The sequence below is a fragment of the Tachysurus fulvidraco genome, chromosome 26, assembly GCF_022655615.1.
Source record: "Tachysurus fulvidraco isolate hzauxx_2018 chromosome 26, HZAU_PFXX_2.0, whole genome shotgun sequence".
NCBI classification, from domain to species: domain Eukaryota; kingdom Metazoa; phylum Chordata; class Actinopteri; order Siluriformes; family Bagridae; genus Tachysurus; species Tachysurus fulvidraco.
This window is the reverse complement of record NC_062543.1, coordinates 11,815,674-11,842,339: the sequence shown is the minus strand read 5'-3', so window position 1 is coordinate 11,842,339 and position 26,666 is coordinate 11,815,674. Positions and strand designations below refer to the sequence as shown.

General features: G+C 39.5%; 1 protein-coding gene across 3 annotated transcripts in view; it reads left to right on the top strand.

The window, feature by feature from the left end:
* Positions 1-17,054, top strand: part of tmem132e (transmembrane protein 132E) — a 221,593-nt gene extending 204,539 nt beyond the window's left edge. For all 3 annotated transcript variants that reach the window (XM_027178640.2, XM_027178641.2, XM_027178637.2), the window contains exons 6-9: positions 2,777-2,982; positions 5,271-5,547; positions 10,349-10,543; positions 13,779-17,054. In XM_027178640.2, coding sequence (XP_027034441.1) covers positions 2,777-2,982; positions 5,271-5,547; positions 10,349-10,543; positions 13,779-14,852 — 1,752 coding nt within the window. In that variant the 3' untranslated portion in view covers positions 14,853-17,054. The remainder of the gene's footprint in view (positions 1-2,776; positions 2,983-5,270; positions 5,548-10,348; positions 10,544-13,778) is intronic.
* The last annotated feature ends 9,612 nt before the right edge of the window (positions 17,055-26,666 follow it).

Genomic DNA, 26,666 nt, shown 5'->3' with positions numbered 1-26,666 from the left:
GATATTGGTCATTTACACACAACTTTATTGAAAGGCCAATGTTAGCTTGTGAGTGCTGCTTTAGCTATTCAAATCAAACAGCACCGGTACTTTATGTCAAAGATTTGTATTCATATCTGATATTTACTTACTAATTCTTCATTTGCTAATGAAAAGCAATTTTGGGCAATTTTGAGTTGTTTCTTTTGAACTTGGTGCATTTGCATTGTAATGAATTCACATTTGATTTCCACCAAAAAGAACCGAGTGCTGGTTCAGAGCTAGCGCTGGTGCTGGTTCCACTGGCGAACCTTCTAAGAACCTGTTTGCCTTTCCATCGGTTAGAGAGCCATCACAGAGCCGAGTGTGATGTGACTGTATACGTGTCACATGTCCCAATGCAGCAACGTTAGCGCAGCAGCGACAAACACAAACACAACAACGATGGCGGATGTTGCTTTACTGTTAATGCTCATGGCTTTGTGAACCTACATTGGCATCCAAACACGGCGAATCCAACGTGTACGTGCAGCGCCGTGTAATTTGTATAAACAGAGGTTGTAATCGAGAAAGTACATCACATTATTTTATCATTAACACAGAAAATAAAGTTAGCCTTAGCATGTAGCTAACTACTATCATGTGTGCTGATAAGTGATTATATCGCGGTAAAGTAAAAGTGTATAAAACATTAGTATACTTTAGGTACATTATCAAATGCGCTAACAGTAAACACGCCCACAGCCCCGCCCACAAGCGGTTCTTAAGTCTAAACCAGCAACATTTTGGTGCTACTCAAGAACCACTTTTCCTGGGTCAGAGTCGGTGCTTTGGCGGTCGAAACAGAAAGAACCGGTTCTAAATTAGTCTCCGAACCAGCACTCAAACTGCCTCGGTGGAAAAGGGGCAATTGGGATGTGATTTGTAAAGGAACGAATCATTACAAATTTAGATATATTGCGGTGTAAACAGTCTTGACAGTAAATATCACCGCAACACCACCCACGTGTTAAATCCAAACACCTCTCTAAACACATACAAAGCTCATGGCATTAACACTGTTATGATTATTAATTTAGATCTTCCTGTAAGTGATTCACCCATTCAAACACACAAAAACATAAACCTGAATTTAAAACCTTCTCTTGTACACTCGGTCTTGGGATCAATGTCAAAATCATCCGCTACCTTTCTTAATTGCTAGCACCATCATTTATTCCGCCAGTGCCATTAACCCACATTAAACCGTTAGCCCACTCTATTACCCCACAAATGTGCTGTCAATTTAAATACCCATCAGTGCTCCATTACGTATGCATGCACATTTCATACTGGCTAGAGTCAGTATGGTGCTTTTTAAAGCTCAAATCCTGCCTCTTTCACACCATCTGTTCTCGATATGGTCAACACAAGGTCATGGCAGCCCCATCTTGTTTGGATATGGCTAGAAGTGTGGGGGCATCTGGAACTTCAAGACATCGAAGTCAAATCTGTCACCAAGAATCTCATTATCACTTTACTATTGTCTTAAACATTTAGCTGCTCAGCTATTCCCAAATACCCATGACACTTAACAGCATCCTCATTGGAATTACCAATGAACAGCCCATCAGAGGAGCTTTTTAAAAGAACCTTGAGTGGATGTAAATGAAAAGAAATAAACAGTTTCAGGAGACAGATGTGTCTACTGCTTCCCACTACAGAGATTGTATTAGATTTGATCACAGATGATGTCTACTGAAAAAAAAAAAGCTTTTGGGCTAATTGGCTATGCTGTTTTACCCTAGGATGGGACTGAGTGTGACCCATCATCATAGACCCAGTGTTCCTGTCATAGGCTTGGGATAGTGTACATCCTGACCCTTACCAGGATTCTGATCTGTCTCAACATGGCTTTCTTCTTAGTGTTCTCCCACATCTAAAAAAAAAAATACTCTTTTCGCACCTCTAAATTGCCCATAAATGTGAAGGAGTGTGTGAATTTGTGTGTGATGCTCTGAGATGGACTAGTGTTCCAATTAAGGTGTATTCCCTTCTTGTGAGCACTAAATAAATGATGCGGGATAAATCTCATGACTGGGTCTAAGTCTATGTCTCCCAACCTGTCTCCATGAGGATGATGAGATAACCTCTGATTACGGTGTCAGTTGCCCAAGACCTCTAGATAAATCATAGATGTATCCTAAAGCAAAAATCTATCTTTATATTACACTAAGTAATCTATTATTAAAGGTCACTGTGCGTTTAAGGAGTCATGAGAGGAATTGAAGGACTGGCTTAGAAAAACAGTTTGTTTCTGTCTAGTTATTGAAGTGGGGAAAGGGCCGAGCTGTTCATGATGTAGTGATGCATTCCTTTTTCTGTGTTTTTTTTTTTTTTTACATGAAGTACATTGATGTTGCTGGTATAAAGGATTAAAGCCTGTGATACCTAATTAAAGACAATTTACATAACGAAGAGCGATAAACTGTGTTGACTGTGATAGAAATCTTTGCATCAAGCGATTGTTATAAATGAATCTCATGTACAAGTTCATATTAGTTCCATATGAATTTGCGGCACACCGAAGTATGTTTTGCATCTCAGCAAAAAATGGTATTGAACAGCAAATCTCGTTTATTGCCAACCACCTTTCACAGATGTTCATTTATCAATATGTATGGAAAAAAATTCAGTTTGATCGTTTAATATAATCTAATATCTTTGACTAAATGTGTTTAAGCACGATGCTCTGTACAGAATTCATCCGAGGTTTCGTAAGGTATTAACTTTGTTTTCTTAATGTCTTCCTTCACAGGTGTCTATGAGCTGTGATTATGTGTTTGTGAATGGTAAGGAGACACGAGGCTCCATGAATGCACGCGTGATCTTCAGTTATGAGCACCTGAGCACCGCTCTGGAGCTCACCGTTTGGGTGCCTAAGCTGCCTCTAAACATCCAGCTGTCTGATAACAGCCTTAGCTTCATCAAGGGATGGAGAGTCCCAATCCTCCCTGACCGCAGGTAAGATATGGTTTTTATCCAAATGAGGGGTTGACTTTGTGTGGTTGTAATTGTAATATAGGAAAATTCTCTTGTTCCTCCTTTTGACATTGGGACATATTGTCTGCAATCAAATTAAGTCCAAGTATAAAGGTGTACAAATGTACAGTATTTTTCGCACCATAAGGCGCACCAGAGGCTTTGTCTCAATTACGGGGTCTATTTCTGTACTTTACCCATACATAAGGCGCACCGGATTATAAGGCGCATGCTAAAACATACGGTCCACAAAAAAAGGTAACAGAAGCAAAACAGTGAGTTTAGTTGAACTTTATTCTACTATTTAACAACACACACATTATTTTTTAATCAATCTTCTCCCACAAATCCATCGAAGTCCTCATCTACTGTGTCTTCTTAACTTGGCACTTCCGAACCATAGATACATTGATGTTGAATTCTTTCGCAGCTCTATTCCCATTTATAACCACGTAACTGATAGCCTGTAGTTTGAATTGTGCCTCGTAAGCATCTGATTTTTATTGGCGGATGGCAAACCAACTTAAGGTGCATTTACCGGCACCTACTGGACTGGAGTGTGGAGCACATAATGGTTAGGAAGAAACAAATGTTGTTTTGCAACATACCGGTAGTTATACCTAGGAGGTAAGCGTACATACTGTACGTATTACGTAATGTTCTCTGATTGGTTTATCGCTGCCAGCGTACGTTTTGTATGTATTTACGTCCCCGTGTCAGCGGGAAATGGTCCGACAGTCAATCAAGTGGAGTGCTAAACAAAGTCGAGCCTTAAAGTCATTTTTACAGATTTTTGGAACTCGGTGAACACATAAGGTGCACGACCGATTTTAGGTGCGCTCTTAGGTGCGCCTTATAGTGTGGAAAAATAGGTAAACGAGCATGGTTTCGGACAGGTACCTGTTAAAAGTATCGGGATCGATGCATGGCTACTTTTCACCCTTTCCTTTATTTACTCAGTTCTTTATTGCTCATCTTTGCACTAAGCAAAAATACTGATGTTTGAGTATTATCTGTGTATGAGAAATGTTACCTTACCTTTCTCTCTTACTGGGATCTTATTAAATTTGGGATATTTGGTGGAATTTAAGGAAGATTTCACAGGTTAACAGTGCAAAAGTTTCCAAAGTGGTTTGGTTTCAGTAATTGGACTGTTTCTTTAGTAATTGAATTGTTGAATCTCTACTTCCATTTGCAATGAGACCATGATTATGTGGTTTAATTACATGCCTAATTGGAGGATATTTAGGTCTATATTGGGTGAACCTCATACCATCACAGCATATTAATGCACAATAAGTGTCTCATCGGATCGAACAAAACGTTCAAATCGATATAACCCTACATCCAATTGTCATATTAAGCGGACGTCTGTGAGATACGGGCATCGGGCGCCGTTCCTGGTGATGCCGCAAATATAAAGCAGCTACTGCTTGTTTTTTCAACACTATCCTCATTCCATTTCACTGGTAAAGGTCTCATCTGTCCAGAACACTTTGTTTTAGCTAACCTGACCTTTATGTTCTTAGCGCTTACCTGGAGTTTGTTCCTTTGTTTTTCTTAGAAATAACTGTGTCCTTCTATTTATGGTAATGCCTGACTTCAAGATGAAGAGCTTTCTTAAAATAGTTTGGTCTACAAGTGTTCTTCATTCAGCCATGATCGTTTCACCGCCCACTTAGTGTCCATACTTTTAGGCAAAGATACAATCTGAGATCCAGCTAAGAATCTGGGATGCAGATCATTGCATCTCCAAACCTAGTTTCGTGTATTAGAGAAGATTGTGCTGTTTTCCCCAGTTTTTTTTTTTTAATTAGCTCAATCTTCACATTTGACTTCTGTCTTCCAGCATTAATTGTTGGCTGGCAGAACGGAAAGCATCAGCTTTCAATCGATGTCTTTCAGAATGAAGATTGTAGCTTTTCAGTTCTGTACACATGAACTGTGAGGGGGAATTACTTCCTGCTTAATTGAATTCATTGAGATGGGCCATTTAGATGGAAATGTGATCTGATTTGATGGTACTAATCCGATTCCACGGTTAGCTCGAACATAGATCACCAAAGACTTTGTGTTTCATGTCTAATTTACTAGTGTTTTGAGCTACAAGCACTGAAAAAGTTTGTATTTCCTGTAGATTTAGCAAATGAGATATTTGATTATATCACTTGGCTTTTCATGCTTGCATCGTCCAGGACACATCTGGAACCATGAAATGGAAAAAGAATGGAGACTAAACTGTAGACTAAAACAATTATTTCTCTCTGTAGGTCAGCTCGTGACAGTGATGATGACGATGAAGAAGAGAGGAAAGTGAGCCGTGGCTGCACACTGCAGTACCAGCGAGCCCAGGTGAAGGTTCTCACCCAGTTCCACACCACCTCCAGCGAGGGCACCAACCAGGTGATCACTATGCTGGGGCCTGACTGGCAGGTGGACGTCACGGACCTGGTGCAAGACTCACTGAAAGTCGTGGATCCCCGTGTGGCTGAATTAGTGGATCACACTGTGTTGGTGGCCCTGGAGCAGGGATCGACCATTCTGAAGGTAAGGGCCAAGGGGTGTTTAAAGAGTAATTTATCCACTGAAGCCAAGTGATGCTTATTTGTTTGCAAGAACCACAAAATGGTAATCACTTGGCTCCTGAGTGACTCACTGGTTCAAATACTGGCCTAGAGGAAGGCAGGGACAGAAAAGAGGAACGATTTGATATTACCTAATAAAAAGGTGGTTTGGTGACACTTCCCTTTATTTACACTTTGTTAATAATAAGTGAAAATGACTGGTATAGGGGGGCACGGTGGCTTAGTGGTTAGCACGTTCGCCTCACACCTCCAGGGTTGGGGGTTCGATTCCCGCCTCCACCTTGTGTGTGAGGAGTTTGCATGTTCTCCTCGTGCCTCGGGGGTTTCCTCCGGGTACTCCGGTTTCCTCCCCTGGTCCAAAGTCATGCATGGCAGGTTGATTGGCATCTCTGGAAAATAGTGTGTGAGTGTGTGTGTGAATGAGAGTGTGTGTGTGCCCTGTGATGGGTTGGCACTCCATCCAGGGTGCATCCTGCCTCGATGCCCGATGACGCCTGAGATAGGCACAGGCTCCCCGTGACCCGAGAAGTTTGGATAAGCGGTAGAAAATGAATGAATGAATGAACGATATAGATTTTTGAAAGACAAAAATGGCCAAACGTCCATCTTGGGGAAACGGTGCATTGTTCTGACCAAGAGTTGTTCAAGACCACAAATTTGATCTGCAGTAAAGTGAAAGAGTTTCATCAAAGTAGGTCACAGAGAGTCCTCTGAGTCCCAAAATGAATCATTGACAGAAATGTAGCCTAAATATGTGTAGTGAGTAATAATAACACATCTGATGCTGACTCAGATGGCGGATCAGATGTGTTATTATACAGCCGGAACGCTGGCGATCTCCAGGAAATGGGCTAGCCTAATGTGATGCCACATAGATATGACAGTAAACAATCAACCTAATCTGCAAAGCCCAATTACGACCGCCTTGCTGCATCACATAAACCCCATGCTTATAAATCTGCTTAGACGTTTCAGTCTGTGTCTGTGTCACTGAACTTACCTTAGTCTCGTATTCAACATGATAGAAAATGACTCAGAGAATAAACAAATGTCATGTCAGAGATGATGTTACTATCTTTATGTCCTCGATTCTCCCTCGGTTTCACTCTCTTCACGCATAACAGGGCTAATTTACTCAGCAAATCCAGGCCATATAAAATATTTGAGTAGGAGAAAATGGGCAACGGCGAGCCCCGTTCACTTGAGTCCATATCTGCTAGGACTCCAAGGTCAGCATGATTAGCTCTTTGTTCGGCTTCATCTTCCCAGTGGCTTTGTCATTAAAGGTTAAATTCACTGAAATCTCAACGTGCTACTCGTCTGTTCTATCCGTTTGATGGAACTATTGTAGTACTATTTTCTTTCCTCAGTGCATGGCGATAACATCTTGGGCCATAAAATTCATTAACATCGTGCCACATCGTCGTTCAATTTATTCGAGTGCGTGTGCCTTTATTGTGTGGAGTTGAAAATGAGTTTGACACAACTGGGATAAACTTTGTTTTTTTTTTTCCTTCCATCTCTTGCAATCAAGCCATCTCTCACACACAAAGGAAGACTTCTAATTACAGAAGGAAAGAGGTCATTAATAATTAAAGGCCACCGCAGAACTGGCCTTTTGGAAATCATTGTGTAGCTCTCCTCCTGTTCCATTTTGAATGCTAGCTGGAGAAAAAAAAATTGTCACTGGTTCAAAAGATGGGATTAAATTATAAATGATTTTCTGGATATTTAGGAGACTTTTGAAACTTTGGCATATTGTTCTCTCACTTTTCTTCCTTATTCTTTCATCTCGGAATCTTTCAGTCATCGTACATTCTTTAAATCTCTGTGTTCGTTCTTTTATCTGGGTTAATTGTTCTTTCTCTTATAAACCTTCGCTTCATTATTCTTTCATCTGTGAATCTTTATACAGTTTATTTACTTTAGAATCTTTGAATCAGCATTTGATTTTGTCACATCATTCATTCATTCATTCATTTTCTACCGCTTATCCGAACTTCTCGGGTCACGGGGAGCCTATGCCTATCTCAGACATAATCGGGCATCGAGGCAGGATACACCCTGGATGGAGTGCCAACCCATCGCAGGACACACACACACTCTCATTCACTCACACACTCACACACTACGGACAATTTTCCAGAGATGCCAATCAACCTACCATGCATGTCTTTGGACCGGGGGAGGAAACCGGAGTACACAGAGGAAACCCCCGAGGCACGGGGAGAACATGCAAACTCCACACATACAAGGCGGAGGCGGGAATCGAACCCCCAACCCTGGAGGTGTGAGGCAAACGTGCTAACCACTAAGCCACCGTGACCCCACTTTGTCATATCAGTTGAATCATTTTTCTTACATTTTGAATATCTGAATCATTTTTTTTTATTCTGAAGCTCTGAATAATTATTCTTGCGTTTTGGTATTGTTGAATCATTTCTCATTCAGTTTTGAATCTTTGAGTCATTTCCTTGGCCACTTTTCCATCCGAACAAAGTTGCAAAGAAACCCCTAAGTGCACTATTCATCACAGGAAATGCATATTTTAATGCATTTGTTATGAGCAAACATAAATGAATCAATATTGCTTTGTTCAGAACAGTATTACGTTTAATAGGCTCAAGCAGCTATATAAAGAGATCACGTGCTCTGCGTTTTAGAATGGATTAGGTGAACTCTTGTGAATTAATTGGAAAGCCGCATATACCGACTGCTGTAATTAATTTTGTGGGAAACTGGTTTGCGGTCTCTGAAAGCTCTTCGAGTACACAGCATTTTGGCTGTTAAAATGCAGACATCAAACACAGGTGTAGCAGCCAGCACAAGAAACTAATTGCAAGCTTCCTGAATCTAAAACAAATGAGCTTTTCTGGCAGGCATTAGCTCTTGCTCTTTCTCTCACACACACACACACACACACACACACACACACACACACACACACACACACACACACACACACACACACACACACACACACACACACACACATGCTAGAAGTCCCTCAACTTTAAAACATGCCCCCAACTTGTAAAGGAAAAAGAAAACTACTGTCAAGAAAAGTGATTGGTTTAATTATGTATTCCTTAGCATTCTCCCTTCCTGTATGTACCAAATAAAAAGGCCGGTTAGTGAACCGTAATTGCCCGTTCTAGAGCATTGCTGTATCTAACGTACGTCTTCGACTCAGACCCGGATGCATCGTCCGGCCGTGCTTCAGTACATCACTGAATGACGCACATAGAACAAAGCCATCAGCTCAGACGATTGAGCGTGATCCCGAGCCCCTCAGGCCCTGGCCGAACAGTGCGTCCTAACAGATGTGAGCTTCTAATGAGGCTTGGTGTACAAAATACAAAAAGCTTCATAGGTGCTTTTTGAGAGCTCTCGTTTTTGAGGGCATTTATTTATTTATTTTTTTTTAAAAGATGGAATAACAGCGCACTGCCAAATGCACAGCGCAGAGGCTGGAGATTTTCAAGCACTATTAAAAGCCATTACAGGCTTTCAGGGCTAAATGGGCAAGAACCGCTGCGCTGCCCGCTCGGTCGCTCGTTAAATTCGTCCACCTCCGAAGCCAATGTGATTGAGCCCATTATACAGCCTATTATTGGCACTAATATTACGCTTCTGTTTTTTTTTAATCGGGTTCAACCGCGAGTGAAAATAATGGCATAATCGGCTATAACTTATAACATCGATAATGTTTAATGTTATTTTGTAGAAGTTGTTTTTGAAAAGCTAAGGATATTTTTTTTTCACGTTGTTACTTTAGGCACGACATTTTTGACATTTCTTTCTGCTACAACACGAAGAACGTTATGCAGTCAATCTTTTCTGATTTACAGACATTAGCATTGTTATTCTTTTCATACAGAAATGTTTTTTTTTTCTTTTTCTATATAATACTGTGTAGATAACAGTCAGGCATTATACTGATCATTAAACAAAGAATTAAATCTCTCAATCTGCTTCTAACCAAGCTTTGGGTTTATTGTGAAAAGACATGTACTAAATCGTTGATACAAATCCTGGCAGAATATTTTTAATTCCTTCCTCTATCCGGTCTTACTCCAGCTGGAGAGACTCTGGCAAATCAGCTGCTTTCAATAATTCAGCGCTTTATTTTAGAGTTTGTCTCACAGTCTCCTGTTTGAATTATTTCTGCTATTATATTCTATTTAAAAACCTAAGTGAAGAAGTGGACGCAAAAACGGCAGCTAAATGTTTCCCACGGCATAACCACGGTTCTCCTTTCATTTGACACTCACCTGTGTATCGCTTTGTGTGCAAACATGTTCTGGAGGTAAATTGAGGTTTCACACATCAGAGGAGGCTTTAAAAAAAAGCATCCTGTTTCTCATTTTTTCTTTCACTGGTGTTTTTTTTTTTTGCCTTTTGGCATTCTGAAAAGTGGTCATAATGGCTGTAAAATTGCAGCTTTAGGGACCTCTGAGGATCTACTTTGGCTATTGGATTTTTTTTCCCCCTTCTTAGTTCTGCCCTCTGGCCACACAACTACTACCCACTAAATGCTGCCATTTTGCTGTCACTCATATTCTTCCTAATATTTATCCTTTTCAGTTTTCATCTATACTCTCTCCCTTACATTATAAAATGAAATAAAACAAAACAAAACAAACTTGTAGTAACACAAGACAAAATTTTAGTAAAATTAATATTGTATCTCTTTGACTTCCAAATCCTGTTACGTACCAAAAAAAAAAAAAAAAAAAATCATAAATTGTTATTTTTTTCAGGTCGAATCCCCACTGGCAGTGGAGGCCGTGTTGGGCGAGGTACAGTTCTCTGTACTAGACGATAAAGTTTCCATAATGGATCTGCGTGTCCATGCAATTTCTGGTCTCACCCTGAGTCTCCAGCCCAGTCCAGGAAACAGTCACACCATGGTGGCAAAGGCAACCGGGCTACAGACGCTGTCCACCCTTAAACAGGTACTTCCAGGATCTTAGCTATGACATTCAGTACAAGATGATCACAACCTCCTTTAATATAAGCCTGAATCACTGACTGATCAGTCAACATTTAGAAGTATTACACATTATAGCTACCTGAAGGTACAAAATAGTTTTATTGTGGCAGTTCCCTGGTCCAATACAATACAATGGTATAACTACCATTGGGTACAATTCAGAATTTGTCTGAAACTTTTAGAGTCGGATTGGGGTCTGGGCTTTGACTGGCTCGTTCTAACCCATTCGGTTAGATTTATATTTATATCTTATATTTATATCAGTCTGACATTAGAATGCCTTTGTTGAGACCATTTAGTAAAGTTTATTTCTTTATTTACTTATTTTTAAATATGTACTTTTGGATATAATAACTGATGACCTTGTGAACAGGTGGGAAAAAGTCCTCAAAAGGATGAATATACAGGAAAGTTAACCAGGTTAATAATTGAAGTTCTTTCTTTTTTTTTTAAAACACTGTCAAGGAAAGCCATGGTCCTCCTTCAGGGATCTTTATTTTCTTGCACTGAAAATTATGGGTAACCTTCTATAAACACATCTTAGACATTAATCTTTAGAAACCAAGTATTTTTTAAACACTGTTCCCAGAGATTTAGCTCTATTAGAACATTAAGTGATCAATACAGCAGCTTGTTTGCCCCCACTAATATTTGTGTAATCAGAATTAGATCAACACATCTACGTGGTGACAAACGAATACTCGACTCCGCTGGCCAATTAGTGCTAGCTCACTAACAGACTGGGCCCCATTGGTGCAATAAAGGCTTGTTTGACATTCAGATGAATTCAAATCTCACCCAGTATCACTGCTCCTAATGAGACGGCATCCTGCTTAATGAGAAGCCAAAGAACATGCCACCATGCCTGTTTCTTTCCCGCATCAGGGGAACACTGTACATTTGCTTTGTGATCCTTCCCACTCTTTAATTGGAGGCCTGTGTTTTGGAGCAAGGGCCAATAAACGCAAGAATGCTAATTTGTCCAACATCTTGGGCATGCTCCCTAGTTCCAATACATTTTCTCCTCAGCTTTATCTTTTCGCTGTTCTCTTTTCTATATGAAAGGGGGGGGAAGCATCTAATGATGGTTGGCCACTCATGCATTGAAGGCTAATTGCTGCCACCACACACAGACGGAGCTCGTCGACCCGTGGATTTAATAAGTGTAATGCAGTGGTCATGAATGCTCATACCATTAAAGCCCGTCCTTTGTTCTGGTCACTTGGTTCTCAAAGGAAAACCTTGAAGCCACTGCTGTCGTTACGCTGTCCGGGAAAGTTTGCCCTCGAGCGCTGTCATACATCTGCCATCCATGATAAATGAATAAAGCTGTAGCAGGTTAGGACCTGCCATGCATTGCCCTCATTCGCTCCTCTACTCCCTTGTACTAATCCTATGAATTCTGTGTGTCATCACAGTTCACATTCCGAATATACAAAAGGAATAGAACCAAATGCCATTATTTGGAAAGAACAGATGGGGTGTTCTAAACAGATTCAAATAGGAGGCCTTGGTTTGTTATATATCCCAAGCAGGTAGAAACAAAAATATTAAGTGCGTGACCTGGATTTAAAAAAAAATCATAGTTGTGAATTTGTAGAGTGATGTAGGTGATGTTAAGGAACTGTGAAAGCTAGCATTCACACACCCTATTGACATTACTGGCATTTCTACCTCTTGGTTTTCCTCCCAAGTGTTTCTGCAGGTAGGTTTCTACCTCTACCACTTAGAACATAAAAAAAATGTAAATTTAGAAAGAATAGAAACCCTTTCCAGTGGCCCACTTTATATTATATATTTGGTGAACTAAACCTATACACCCAAGGTCTCTGCTCTTGTATGTCTGACTGATATGTACAAACAATGATTTGTCGTATGCTGTGGGCATAAAACCAAAGTTCTTGGCCACACAAAACTACTATTACACATTTTTCTCAACAGCTAAGTGTTCCCAAAGCGAAGGTCATGGGTTCACCAGAAAAACATGTCTGCTTCAATGTTTTAAATGAACCGTACATGCCAAAGGCCACTTCTTATGTCCGACTAGGGCAGAACTTCAGTTACGCTAGTGTAGGTGGTCAAAGACAGTGTGTAGCCAGGTGAAGTACTTCCCTATGTGTGTATGGGAGGAGGGTGGAAAAAGAATGGGGTGGACAAAGAAAAACCTTCTTGATGGTGAAAAATCATCACGTCAAAATAGCTTTTCCTTGTCCTTTTTCTAGACTTCCATCAGGCATGGGTTGCTTTCATTTCAGCTGTAAGTGGGAGCAAAAGGAAAGTGGTCTATTAAACCACAGGTTGTTCCATGTGCGATATGAACGCGACTGTTTACGTCAGTGCCATTTCACTTCAGTCCATGTTCCTGACAGACATGATTCAATGGCTTGTAAAGGCACCTTGTTCTTTCTTAGCAAGCTTCACCATGAGTATATATGATGGCAAGGTAGCTTTGAGGTTAGCATTTAGTGGTTCAAACAAAGACTTGATTGCATAGAAGAGACACAAGCTGCTATTGATGCTTTGCCAATACTAATGAAGTGAATGCTAAGGTTAGATATGATAATGCTTAATTAAACCTCAAGGACAAACAAATGACAAACTAAAAACCTCAAAGCCAGTGCCATGCCTGGGATGCATAACAAGCAAAGCACATACTCTATGTTTATTTATTTATTTTAGTTGATGAATCCTTTAGTCATGGGTATTTTTATGGGTTATGGGTATCTGTTATGTAATAAACATGCACAGTTTCTCTGAAAGACTGTCATGCGTGTCATTTTATTTCACCGTTGCACGCATAACATTTATGCATTTTGCGTAGGAGCTCTGCACTTAAAGGCTAAAGTTTGCTAATACAAATTGCGAGTAAACAGACAGATTCACAGAGGACCTTCTACGGATCCCTGCAGCATACGTAGTTTGTCCCTATATGATTTGCAGCAATTCTCTTTTTATTTCCCCAAAGATATTTATTAAAATAAATGTGTATTGGTCAACCTATAGCTGGTTTTGTTTTCAGTTTTATATCCATTTAAACATAAAGTAGTAAGATGGTTGTTTCTACGCTAATAATTTTTTTGGTTGTGGTTCTTTGTTTTGTGATAAAAGTGGCAGTGCCAGTGAAGTGTGGTTCTTACGTGGAATATTAATGTGACGACTGATCCATATTTTCCTTTCCTCACGTTTTTATATTGCAGGAAGCCAGCCTTTCCATTTGGGCTTACTTCAGTGACAACACAGCAGCCCCACTAAGTATATATGACCCAAAGGATTACAACCTTAATGCCTCAACACTGGATGATAAGGTGGCTTCTGTTTCCCAGGAGCCTCAGCAAAGGTGGCCGGTCATCGTCGCAGAGGGGGAGGGATCCGGGGAGCTTGTACGTGTGGAAATGACCATATGCGAAGCGTGCCAGAAGACTAAACGAAAGAGTGTTATCGCTTCTTCTCCGGTTCATGTGAAAGTGCGGTTTGGTCTTGAAGAGGACTCTGAGGAGGAAGAGGAAGAGGTGGAGGTGGAGACCAAACCGCCGCTCAATACAGGGAGACCGATCCTTGATCCTAACATGGGTGGTACTGGATATGAGCCGTCCAACGAGCAGCCTGCAAGTGTACCAATTGACTATACCAACTTTCCCACTATCAGTAACCAGGACCGTCCTACCGTGGAGGAAGCAGGTGAAGACGAAGTGTTTACTCACTCACCTCGTAGCATGACTGACTTGGAGATCGGCATGTATGCCCTCTTGGGTGTTTTTTGCCTGGCCATTCTGGTTTTCTTGATCAACTGCATTGTGTTTGTTCTCAAGTACCGCCACAAGCGAATACCACCTGAAGGTCAAGCCAACATGGACCACTCCCACCACTGGGTGTTCCTAGGAAATGGGCGGCCCTTACAAGCTCAGAGTGACCTTTCACCCCAGACAGCAGAAAGTCCAAGTAATCCTTTGGAAGGGCCACAGACCTGCTGCCATGGAGATCACCACAGCAGTGGCAGCTCCCAGACAAGTGTACAAAGCCAAGTGCATGGGCGAGGAGATGGCAGCTCAGGCGGCTCCACCAAGGAGCATGGCGAAGATGCAAGTTCTCCCACGTCCAAGCGCAAGCGAGTCAAATTCACCACCTTCACCACACTTCCTGCTGACGAGCTGCCCTACAACTCCATCCCCATTGCAGACGATGATGATATCCAGTGGGTGTGTCAGGACATGGGGTTCCAGGACCCTGAAGAACTACACAACTACATGCGCAGGATAAAAGAAATAGCCTAATGGTGGCTTTGGGATTTCTTAAAACTAACCTTACCTTTCTAATCTTATCTTTTTCCCCTTACTCTTAAGAACTTATCTTTTCACACAAATGGAGAAGGTGACTAAGGACCTCCTGTCCTGTTTCTCCTTGGGTGTTACTTTGCACAGTGCTCTTGCTCTTTTAAAACGTTCACAGATTTTTTTTGGAACTTTTACTTTAAACCGTGGATGGAAAGCCAAATACGAGACTAGATGATCTTTTAATCTCTAGCACAAATGGCTATAGAGTGTATGTCATCCTTTCTCAGGTGAAGAGGACATACGATCTCAAAAGGGAGTTCTGAGCAGGGAGTTCTGAGCAATGGTGTCAAAATGGATTCCTCAAGTGCTCCATGAGAAGATATGGGTCACCCTGCCATGGACAGGATATTTCGCAGAGGAATGCCGCACTGTGTCCGTATGTTGTTTTTTTTTTGTTGTTGTTTTTTTTTTTTGTTTTTTTCCGTTCTCTTTTTCAAACATCTGAGTATTCTTCTCCAACAAAGAGGCCTTTGTAGTGCAGATTTCCATTTTACTCAGAGAAAGGTGTTTAGGTGGGGTTGTCCTCGTACCATCATTGGCTACCATTCAAGAAATATCAGAGACAGTACAGCATTTTGGCCAGTATTGACAAATATTGTCTCTCTTTCCCATTGTTCAGCATCATATTAGTGACATTAATTTTTTTTTTTTGTACTATTATAATCTTTCACATGTGTAGCATTTTCTACATCATACCACACCCATTGGGCATGACATCTTTTGGCTCACTCACTTTCCTGATGAAGTCAGATGCCTTATTAAATCAGTTTGAATCACATCCTTTGTGTTGACACCATGTTTGTTTGCATCCCAAAAGGTCAACACAAGAAAGAAAACAAAAAACAAAAAAACGGGTAGCTACCCAGACTACTATGTGTAATTGAAATTAAAATTAGCAGAGGTAAAGGGGTGCTTGTATGTTATGACAGTAAAATATCTTCATATCTCCAGCATTTGTATGCATGAAAGGAGAGTTTGAGAATCCGCCAGCTGTTATTCCTCCCAGATTTGTAAATGTGTGTCTTGTAATAATTATCTAATCATACATACATACATACATACATACATACATACATAAAGACCAGTAGAGGACATATAATGTTGTGACATGCTTTACATGCATGCAATTTCAGACATTTTGCCTCGTGTACATACCATATTATTGTCTACCGACACTCATTATTAATTAACGTTTATGCTTTAGTTTTTCTCGTGAGAGAGGATAGATACCATGGTCCTGACGTCTACGGTTAAGGCTAACATTTAAGTTTTCATAAAATCGGCAAATTCACTGAAGGGGAAAGGAAGAGAGATGTGAGATGTTTTTTCCTGCTTCTCTTGGCTTGCTAGAATTTTCTGTTAACAATGTTGGCACCTCTGTAGCGGTCAGATTTGTCCATCATTTCAATGTCTTTTGTTTTGTTTTGTTTTTTAATCAAAAGTATAGGTCATACTTTTCCCAAGGAAACAACGCTAATTAAAACAGGAGAAAGCTACTTGAGCTAATGCAAGATGCGTGAATCTGTGTTGTAGTGATCACTAACTTTGTTTTTCCCGGAATTTTTTACTCTTATTTATACCAGTTGTTTGTTCATATTAATTATTTTTTAATGATTAAAATAAGAATGGAAGTCATGCTTTATTATGCTTGCCTTTTTTATACGAGTAAATGCCTAGGGAAAAAAGCAAAATTACCCCTTGTTTGAATTTGAGTTTTATGACATATTTGATTTCTTTAGTTATTTACATTTTTGCAACTTTATTGATACACAGATTATATAGACACGGTAGATTTTTTTAATAGCGCACATTAAAGTCAGTGTATGCACTGAAAACGGCTAGTTCAACTTAGTAGGTTGGGGGAAAAGACTGTTTTAGGGATTTGATCAATTTCATTTGTTCACAAGCACCTTCATTTCTCCATTGTGTGTAACTCGTGTCTTGCTCATGTGCACCCATTAATTACATGACTATAAATGTATTTGTGTCATTTGGTTTATCTGTTGTTGTTGTTTTTTTCCTGGCTAAATGGTGCAACATTCTGCACTCAGAATCACAGAGGACCTAATACTGACCCCTGCAGCATCTCCTGAACTCCATTTGCAGAAAATTACAAAGTTTCTATTAAAATTATTTACTGGAGCTTATGGAATTTATTTAACTTATGTAAATGAAATGGGAAACAGGACATCCTGTATATTTTTCATGCTATTTTTCCAAATGTTCTTCACTTTCAAGGTTCTACCCGTTAAGTGTTAGTAAAATATTTTTGCTTTCCGACCCAAATGCAATTCAACACGTACAGCGATGGTGGCTCAGGATGAATGTAAAATCAAAACGGAGTAACACCAACCCAATGTATCATTAAGATTAACCATAAGGGTGTTAATGCTTAATAAAATTACTGGCAAGGTTCTAGTAGCAACTCACACACACTTTGTCCACAGTTTACCTTTAATAATTTCAATGTCATGAAAGAATGTTACCAACATGTTGCATTTCTTTCCTTCATGTATACGGATGTGCAAACAGTTTGCCATTTTGAAAATCACACTGTCTGTTTTCCAAAGGAGGTGCTACTAGGGCTTTGCCCTGACCTCATCATCTGATGTGGACTTGTACGTTAAAGCTCGACTCTATGGGAAACTGCTAAAGCACGGAAATGGCAGTGCCGTGCTGCCTCACTCAATGTACAGAGCACTGTTACGACTTCCTGTATTTTCCTGGATTTAAACAAAAAAAAAAATCACAAAAAAAAAAAAAAAAAAACCATGAACACCCTTGTATTCCCCGATTATATGTAAGTACTTATGAAAATACACTACAGAAACCTTTGTGTTTTGCCTCGTTTATTGCTCATCGTGTGACAAAGAGTCGTTGCTATGCTATAATGTTTACATTCTCAGAGACCATATAAAAAATTGTTCATGCACATAACAAAGGCACTCAAACCACCTAATGCAGACCTTCCAGCCTTCACACATTTTAACCTTAGAGTGCACTGCTACATCTTACTGCTCAAAAAATATACCAAAAAACAAAGCCAAGCTTATAAATCTAAAATGATTTACATTTGTATAGGTGCTTGGTTTTTTGTTGTGTGTTGTTTTTTTAAACTCTGACCTCCCGGAGCATGCTAAGTTTTCCCACATGCAGCGGAAAAAAGCAGCACCTTCGATTCCTATCACGATGAATGCAGAATGCGTTGAGCTCTTTGTTATGAAATCAAACCAGGATCGTAAGTGTCTTTACAGAAATATATAAATTCAATACAGAACAAAACTTTTACCTTCATGAATACGAACGTTTATTCCTCACGAGCAAGCAAAAAGGCGAAGGTGGTAAGGAAAAACTCCCTGAGATGAAATGACCAAGGAACCTTGAGAGGAACCAGACTGAAAAGCGAACCACATCTGGGTGAAACTAGAAGGAGTGTGATTATATAATTGTGACCCAGTTATAGACGGGAAACGATTTATAGTCAAAACAAATTGATTGCATAACCAGGAAATTAATTTTAGTCTATTTTGTTGAACTGGTCACTGATGGAGACTTGAATGCAAAACCGTAGACCCGCGCCTTCATATAAAAACTGTTCATATCAGTTGTAGTTTTAAGTGGCATCATCAGTAAAATCATAAAATCAGTTCTCTATAATTACAAAAAAATATATAAAACCAAAAATATTGAATGGGAATTTTGCAGCTGAATATTTCCAACTAATGGAGTAGCAGCATAATTTTTTCCCTTGTCAATCAGTATAAATAAATTAATTCTTTTCTTTGGCTTGGGGGGGGGAAGCGAACAAGAAAGAAAAAAAGATAAACAGCAGCTTACATTTCATACATTATTTTTGCTTACACAGCATATTTCACTACATTTCACCACATCTTGCATAATGGAACCGACATCTTTAATCAGTTAAATATTCTGCTCAAAAAAAAAAAAAATGTAAATCTTTACTTGTATACATTGATATTGAACGACCAATGGAAATCAAAATCTTCAACCCAAACGAGGGCTGGATTCAAAATCACACCAAAAAGTAATGAATTTCAATTACTTGGTTAATTAATTTCAACTTGCATGGTTTTTATCATACCTGCTCATAATGTAAGTCACTACTGTGTATGGTTATTGTCCTGAGGATCTTCTAGACTCTTGGATCAGGGCATCAGTGAACTCCTGGACAGTCTGCGGTGCTACGTTCCAGAGATTTTTAATTGGATTCTGGTCTGGGGAACGTGAGGGTCAGTCAATGACATCAATAACTTTGTCATCCAGAATCTGGCTAAACACTCTAGGCACGTTGTCATGCATCAGGAGGAAGCCATAGCCTCCTGCACCAGCATAATGTCTGACAATGGCTCAGAGGATTCCACATCAATAACTAACAGTAGTAAAAGATACTGCTGGCTAACAAGTGGCGTGGAGGTCTGTGCGACTCTCCAATGATATTCCTCCCCGGACTACCACAAAAGTCATTCTGGATGACGTTGCAGGCAGCATAACGTTCCCCAACAGCATCTCCAGACTGTAGGTCTATATAACATATCTATGACATATCATTTATATCCCTGAGGTTAAACTGACTCGGTGTCATGATTAAATGTTTTTTCTACCAAATAAGCTAATGTTTTTTTTTTCCTCTCTACAAATCCCTGGCAAAAGCTAAACTAAGAATCAGCTGAAAAAAGGAAGTCATCAGATTGAGTCACTATTATATTATATACACTATTGTATGGAAAAAAAGAAAAAATAATAATCCAGTGTGTAGTGAACACGCTTAATTCAACAATATTTATTTAGTTTTTTATGTATTACAGACATGACAAAGCTCACAAAGCACAAAACAAACACGAAGGCTCTGACCTAAAGCGAACACCTGCATTAATTACTTATTTTAAATGCAAAGCAAATAACCTACTCTGAATATTTAAGTCTTCTACAATGGACTTTCTTCTGTTTACATCATTCTGTATAAAAAAAGAAGTGTGGAATAGTACATTAGAGTCTTTTAGCAAGTGAAACGGTCAGTGTTCTCATTTGTCTTAAGCTTTAGGATCACATAACCTGTGATGAATGAAACTCCTAACGAATTTGAATTCGTTTTGCAGTCGAAACGCTTGTACGAGTCAGTAGGTGGCACTTTTTTTTCTTTTCATTTCTCCTTGTGTATTTATTTAGTCTCCGCTACCTTCACTCCCTGCGGCGCAACATCAGCTCTCTGGGGAGAAAACCAGCGTGTAAACGTCTGTGCAACCGTGTATGCTATGTAATGCAGGCAAAACACACACACACACACACACACACACACTTGATTTCTCCCCAGAGATGTTGGGATTTATCTGCTGTCATTAAGGCAGCATTATAAATCACAGGGCTGTTTCATGGGCTGGGAAAACAAGGATTATTCAAGTCTAGTGCCAGAGATTGCCAGAGTAAACCTTCTGAGTGAGTCATCAAGTCGAAAGAACAGACTGAAATTCTGTTTCAGTAATAATCATTTACTAAGACACTACAGACACTTGTTCGTTTTAGTTTCGCGTGTTTTTCCATTATTCACGATGCCACGTGCTGTTTTTTTTTTTTTTTTTAAACACTCTGATTGCTGCACCATTTAATCTAAATTGAAACTCGTTTCTATAGTGAAACAGCACTTGAGCCAGTACAGTACATCCGCTTACGGCCTCCTATTATATTATACACCGATGATTGATCGTACGCACGACCACGGCAAGCTTTGAAATCCCTTGTTATATTCTAGTGATGTGATATACGGCTAAGTACGGTGACCCATACTCAGACTTTGTTCTCTGCATTTAACCCATACAAGTGCGCGCACACACAGCAGTGAACACACACCGTGAACACACACCCGGAACAGTGGGCAGCCATTTATGCTTCGGCGCCCGGGGAGCAGTTGGGCGGTTCGGTGCCTTGCTCAAGGGTCATGGCTCATCAGTCATGGCTGGCCCGAGACTCGAACCCACAACCTTAGGGTTAAGAGTCAGACTCTCTAACATTAGGCCACGACGTCCCCCTTGTTTCAACTTCATTGTGAATAAAATGACACCGTTGATTATTCTGTAATAAAAAGATAAGCTGAAGCGCAAACGTCCATGCAAGTCGAGTTCAAGACAATATCAGAATCGTGTGTGTTTTAACTCCTTAAATAAATAACCGAATATTAAGCTAGGAATCCAAGGGGCTAAATGTAATTAAAACCGATCATTAGAAACGAGTTATACCATTTTTAAACAATGGTTTTCAGAGCGTGAAAGAGATGAAATGGTGTCAGTGTTCCAAGTGACCGTCATTTAAATATTATGCTCAGAAAACATTAGATGCTCACAAATTTTTCTGAAGCAAAGACAAATAAATAATTAACAAAACAAACAACTGTTCAGGATTCGTTCATATTCAGCGTTAAGTGTGACACAATCATCTTGGCATGTATGCATAATAAAAGACAAAACACAAAATTGTTAATAAAAGATTAGACAAAGTGTTAACAGAGAGTCTGCACTCTTTTCTGTATAAAACTCATTCGTGCGCAACTGCGCCTATTTCTACACCGTGCTACATGTGATTTTTTTTTTCCATGATTCTCATTTCAATAGGTTTTGTGAAAGATCGTTTTACTGCATTCAGGTTTGTCTTTTTTCCATGTGCAGAAAAAAGCGCCTGAAAGAGAAGGGCAGGAGAGGACATTTTTTTTGTAACACACTGTACAGCTAGGAAGGACTGTAAGAAATCATTATTACACTTCATATCGTTATTTACAACGGATCTGCTGGATTCTCGAATCTGATTGGTTGGAAGGTGCTGATTAATTTTTCTCTAATGGCTGTAATTCAAATCGGACGCTATGTATAAACATGCGTGCGTTATCATTTCTATAGTAACAATTTGCTCGTTTAATTAAAATTAGGCTAATAATAATAATAATAATTATTATTATTATTATAATAGACGGTGAAGTTCACAGTAAGGCAGTGATGCTTATTTAATTCAATGTTTATGGAAGGAGTCTCCACTTTTATTGCTTTGTAACACGTGAAAGTCTTACTATGATACTATTTATTTGGCATGTTTATTTTGTATTAGTATAACCGCAAGAGAAAGAGAAGCTCGATGAGGGATCTGTTTTACAGCTGATACTGACACCACCACCAGCCCCCCCCCCCCCCCAACAACAGGATTTTATTCCTCTTATAAAAAAATGTTGACAGTTAAAATAAAAAAATAGAACATACAAAAATAAATAAAAAATAAAAATAACAAAAACATCTTAAATGACAAATTTATCCATTTATAGTTCCTCCTATCACATTATAGACGTGATTAAGCCCGTCGTTATAAGAGGAACTAATTAAATGTTGCTATAAAAAGGATAAAATTTTGGCACGTCGTTATTTATGAATTTTTTGTTTGGATTTTTTTTTAGACATTTTATTCATAGCTACATTTAATTAGTTCCTCCTTTCACTTATGTGATCAATTTGATAAAAGCCAGTGGTTGGTAAGTGATGTGTTATGAGGAACTAATTAAATGTAGCTATAAATGGATAAAAAAAAAAAGTACGGTGTCATTTATTAATGATTTGTTATTTTTGTTTATTTTAATTACCGAACAACCCTCCGCCTTAGACAACCCTCCACTTATATATAATTTTTTTTATTATTATTATTTTTAATTTCCAACAAGAGGACAACCTTTAAAGTGTTTATTTCCTTACTTCAAATAGTTCAAAGCTTGCTTTGCTGTTGCAGCATTATGAGAAGCTGTACGCAGATTATTAAATACAGGCAGTACAATTATATTACATTTGATTTTTTTCCTCGAGAACAATGATTTGTTCTTAAGAAAAGCACCTCTCCTGAACTCATTTTATTAAAACACAACCTCTGGCATTTACATACTGCACGTTTAACTGCTGGGGAAATGGGATTATTGGCAGACGTTGGGAAAGACATTGGTGCTAGGAGACAGTGATGAAGGGCTTGCCAGATACGCCCGCATATCTCCACGTAATTGAGGTGCATACATGGCCACGGTGATGGATATAGCTGTTTGTCTTCCTCTGAGCTTAGAGAACAGCAAATCGCTTTAAAGATGATTAAGGGTCATTTGCTTAAAAAAAAAAAAAAAAAAGCAAAGAAAGAAAGAAAGGAGAAGCCTGCCCGTACAAAAGAGGCAATAACTTTTGAATGACCTTCCACCATGGAACGATGTGTATGGCACAACACTGATTCATTCCCCGGGTTTATATGAAGAGATTCGAAGCGCACTATTGTTTGAACTGAGAAGCACATCTTTGGGCTCCTGTTACGCCACAAGCCATGTTGAGGTCGTTTAATCATCTGTGAGGCACCGAGAAGTATTGTGGAGGCACATTTTCTATGAAGGCCATATACACATCCACTTTATTAGGAACACCTGCACTTTCATGCAGGTCTCTAAAATCAGCCAATCATGTGGCAGAAGAGCAATGGATAAAATCGTGAAGAGCTTCAGGTGATGTTCACATGGGGGGAAAAAACCTAGTCCAAGTCAGAATGGCTAGTTCGGGCATTTCAGATACTGCTGATCCTGGGATTTTCACAAACATCAGTCTCCACTCCACCTCAAGTTTTGAGCTTCACATTCTGAGATGCTTTTCCGCTCACCACGGATGTCTCGAGAGGGACTGGTATCTGGGCATTTTCCTCTTCCATCTCGACCTCTTCTCAACAAGAGTATTTCCACCCATAAGATTAAATTCTGTTGTAAAAATCTCAGGAGATCAGCAGATTCGGAAAAACTCAAACCAGTCAATTTGGCCCCAACATCCATGGCACCGTTAAAGAGCAGACTTTTCCTTATTCTGATGTTCGATGTGAACATTAACTGAAGTTCTTGACCTGCATCTACATGGTGTTATGCATTGTGAATATTAACTGAATATTATGCTGGGATTTTAAGGGGTTAAGTATGAGCGGAGGCTTTTGAACGTTGGCGAGAAAGGGCCATTCATTAGAAAGGAGTTATAACACTCTGAATACGAAAGCATGCGTGGGATTAAATGGCTGTTTTCAGGCAAAATGGGAATGAGTGAGAAAGAGAAATATATTTAATAATATAATCTATAATTGACTGAAATGGCATCAGAGTTCCAAGTGACTGTCGTTTTAAAATTCTGATCAGAAAAATACTTGATGGTCACAAGCTTTAGAGGCAAATTGCCCTGAAGCACAAAAAAAAAAAAAAAAAAGCCATAACGTGAATTATTTGGCATAAATGTGTCCTCTCTCCTTCCCACAAGTTATTGTGTTCAGGATTCATTTATATTCAGCAATTGTTCTGACACAATTATCCTGGCATATATGCATAATTAAAGATTAAAAAAATGAAATGTTAATAAAATACTGGACAAAGTGTTCTGCTGTCACATCATTGGCTTACTGGAAAACTGCATAAAGTGGACGGTGAGTGTATACTAAACATGACCACATTCGCTCATTAAGATCAGACTCTTTTTACTTCAAGTCAATTTACTTAATATTCTTAATTAATAATTTAATTAATTACTTAATAATACTTAATAAGTTAAATCAGATAAACTAACTAACTAATCGATCATGTTCGATTCACTCTTCAATTCAATTTCAGTTTGATTCACTCTTCACTTTAAGTTGATTCATTCATTCACTCATTATCTACCGCTTATCTGAACTTCTCGGGTCACGGGGAGCCTGTGCCTATCTCAGACGTCATTGGGCATCGAGGCAGGATACACCCTGGACGGAGTGCCAACCCATCACAGGGCACTAAACTCACACACTCACACACTACACACAATTTTCCAGAGATGCCAATCAACCTACCATGCATGTCTTTGGTCCGGGGGAGGAAACCGGAGTACCCAGAGGAAACCGGAGTACCCAGAGGAAACCGGAGTACCCGGAGGAAACCCCCGAGGCACGGGGAGAACATGCAAACTCCACACACACAAGGCGGAGGCGGGAATCAAACCCCCAACCCTGTAGGTGTGAGGCGATCGTGCTAACCACTAAGCCATCGTGCCCCCCCTCACTTCTAATTAAATGCACTCCACTCTTCAGTGTACAGTATCAACTCCTCTATTCAATTCTATCCAGTAATCAGTTCAGTTTGGTTCAACTCAGAAATCAGTTGAATTGACAGTGAAGAGTGAGCGGTCTCAGATTCAACGAGATTTCAGTTAAATTCTACTGAATTGAAATTTGATTCACTCACTTGAACACGGAATTAAGTTGAAAACCATTCCATCGAATCAATTCTATTTGCTGCCAATCAACTCAATTCAACTCGGTGGACTCTCCAATTCAACTATATTTACTTTCCAGTACAACTAGTCATTCTTCAATCGAATTCTGTTTAATTCAACTCAATTGACTCTCCAATTCAAATCAATTCATCCACCAATTCAATTCGCTCGTCAGTTCACTTTACCTCAGCTAACTTTACCCTTCCACCGAGTTTAACATTAATTGTATTCAGTTCTAAATTCAGTTTATTTGTAGATCATTTTTAACAATTAGAAATGAGCTTTTATAGGAATCCGGTTTTAGACGTAAAGCCTTCTGGAGGAAGCTGAACAGTGGCATTTACTTCATTACAAAGAAAACAAGCTGAAGAGAAAAATGATCACGGGGTTAAATGATGTTCAGGAGCATGAAGTAAACAACAGACAAGAACAAAAATAAACAGCGCAAGCTTCGGCTCAGAGAATTTCCACATCGTTAGGTTAAAAATTTACGAACCATGACCTTCATGGATAGTACAAGTTCTAGAAAGTTTGCTCCCTTGGACTTTTTTTTTTTACTTTCGAATCTTTATTGACAGCCGCTGTGGTTTATCAAATGCCACTGACAGCCACCACCTTGAGTGTATTCTTTCTTCATCAGCATTCAGCGGAGCACCATTCGCCCAGTGCACAATGCTAATCAGGTCCGCATGACAGCTTCACTGATGACTGTGGTCATCTATCAAAGCATCCGGCTGATGCCTTGCCTTGGGTGGAAACAGATGAGTTTGCAGTCTCTGATTTATCGGCGAAGCGATGTTTGACAGACTGTATTGACACGGTTCACAACGTTGGACGCTGACGCTGAGTTAACCAGACAGCGTTTGAAACACTCTGCTCGTGCTAACGTTCAACCAATTAGAGGTGATTCATGCTCCCCTCACACGCACACAAAACACCAGGGGGATATGATGCGATCTGACTCGAGTGTGATCACTGAACATGTGTGGCACATAAAAAGGAGGTTGTGACGGCACAGCCGGTTAATTGCTTTTATACCAAAGTGCTGTTGCATTCTCTAATCCGATTGGTCGGAAGACGCTGCTAGACAAATAGGCTTGATGGAATCCATTAGCGTTCGTGTGTAACCTATTTATCGTGGTCGGGGTCGCAGTGAAACGAGGGATGAGGGATTGCGGACAATAAAACGGAGGTCGGGATCGGTTGCTGTTTGACAAATAAAAATATACATATTTACAGTACGGTTCTTGATGTAACATTTCTGGAGAGTTTCCATTATGGAAAGCAAGAAGTTTGAAGTATACAAGAAATAAAATAATTATTACAGAGATTTACTAGATTCACACACAGTTAGTGGAAAATAAATCAACTCCATCATATTTCATTCTTTACATAAACTTTGTCTAAATTAAATTGAAGAACTGGTTGATGTATCACATTAGATTTCTATTTAGCTCGGCCA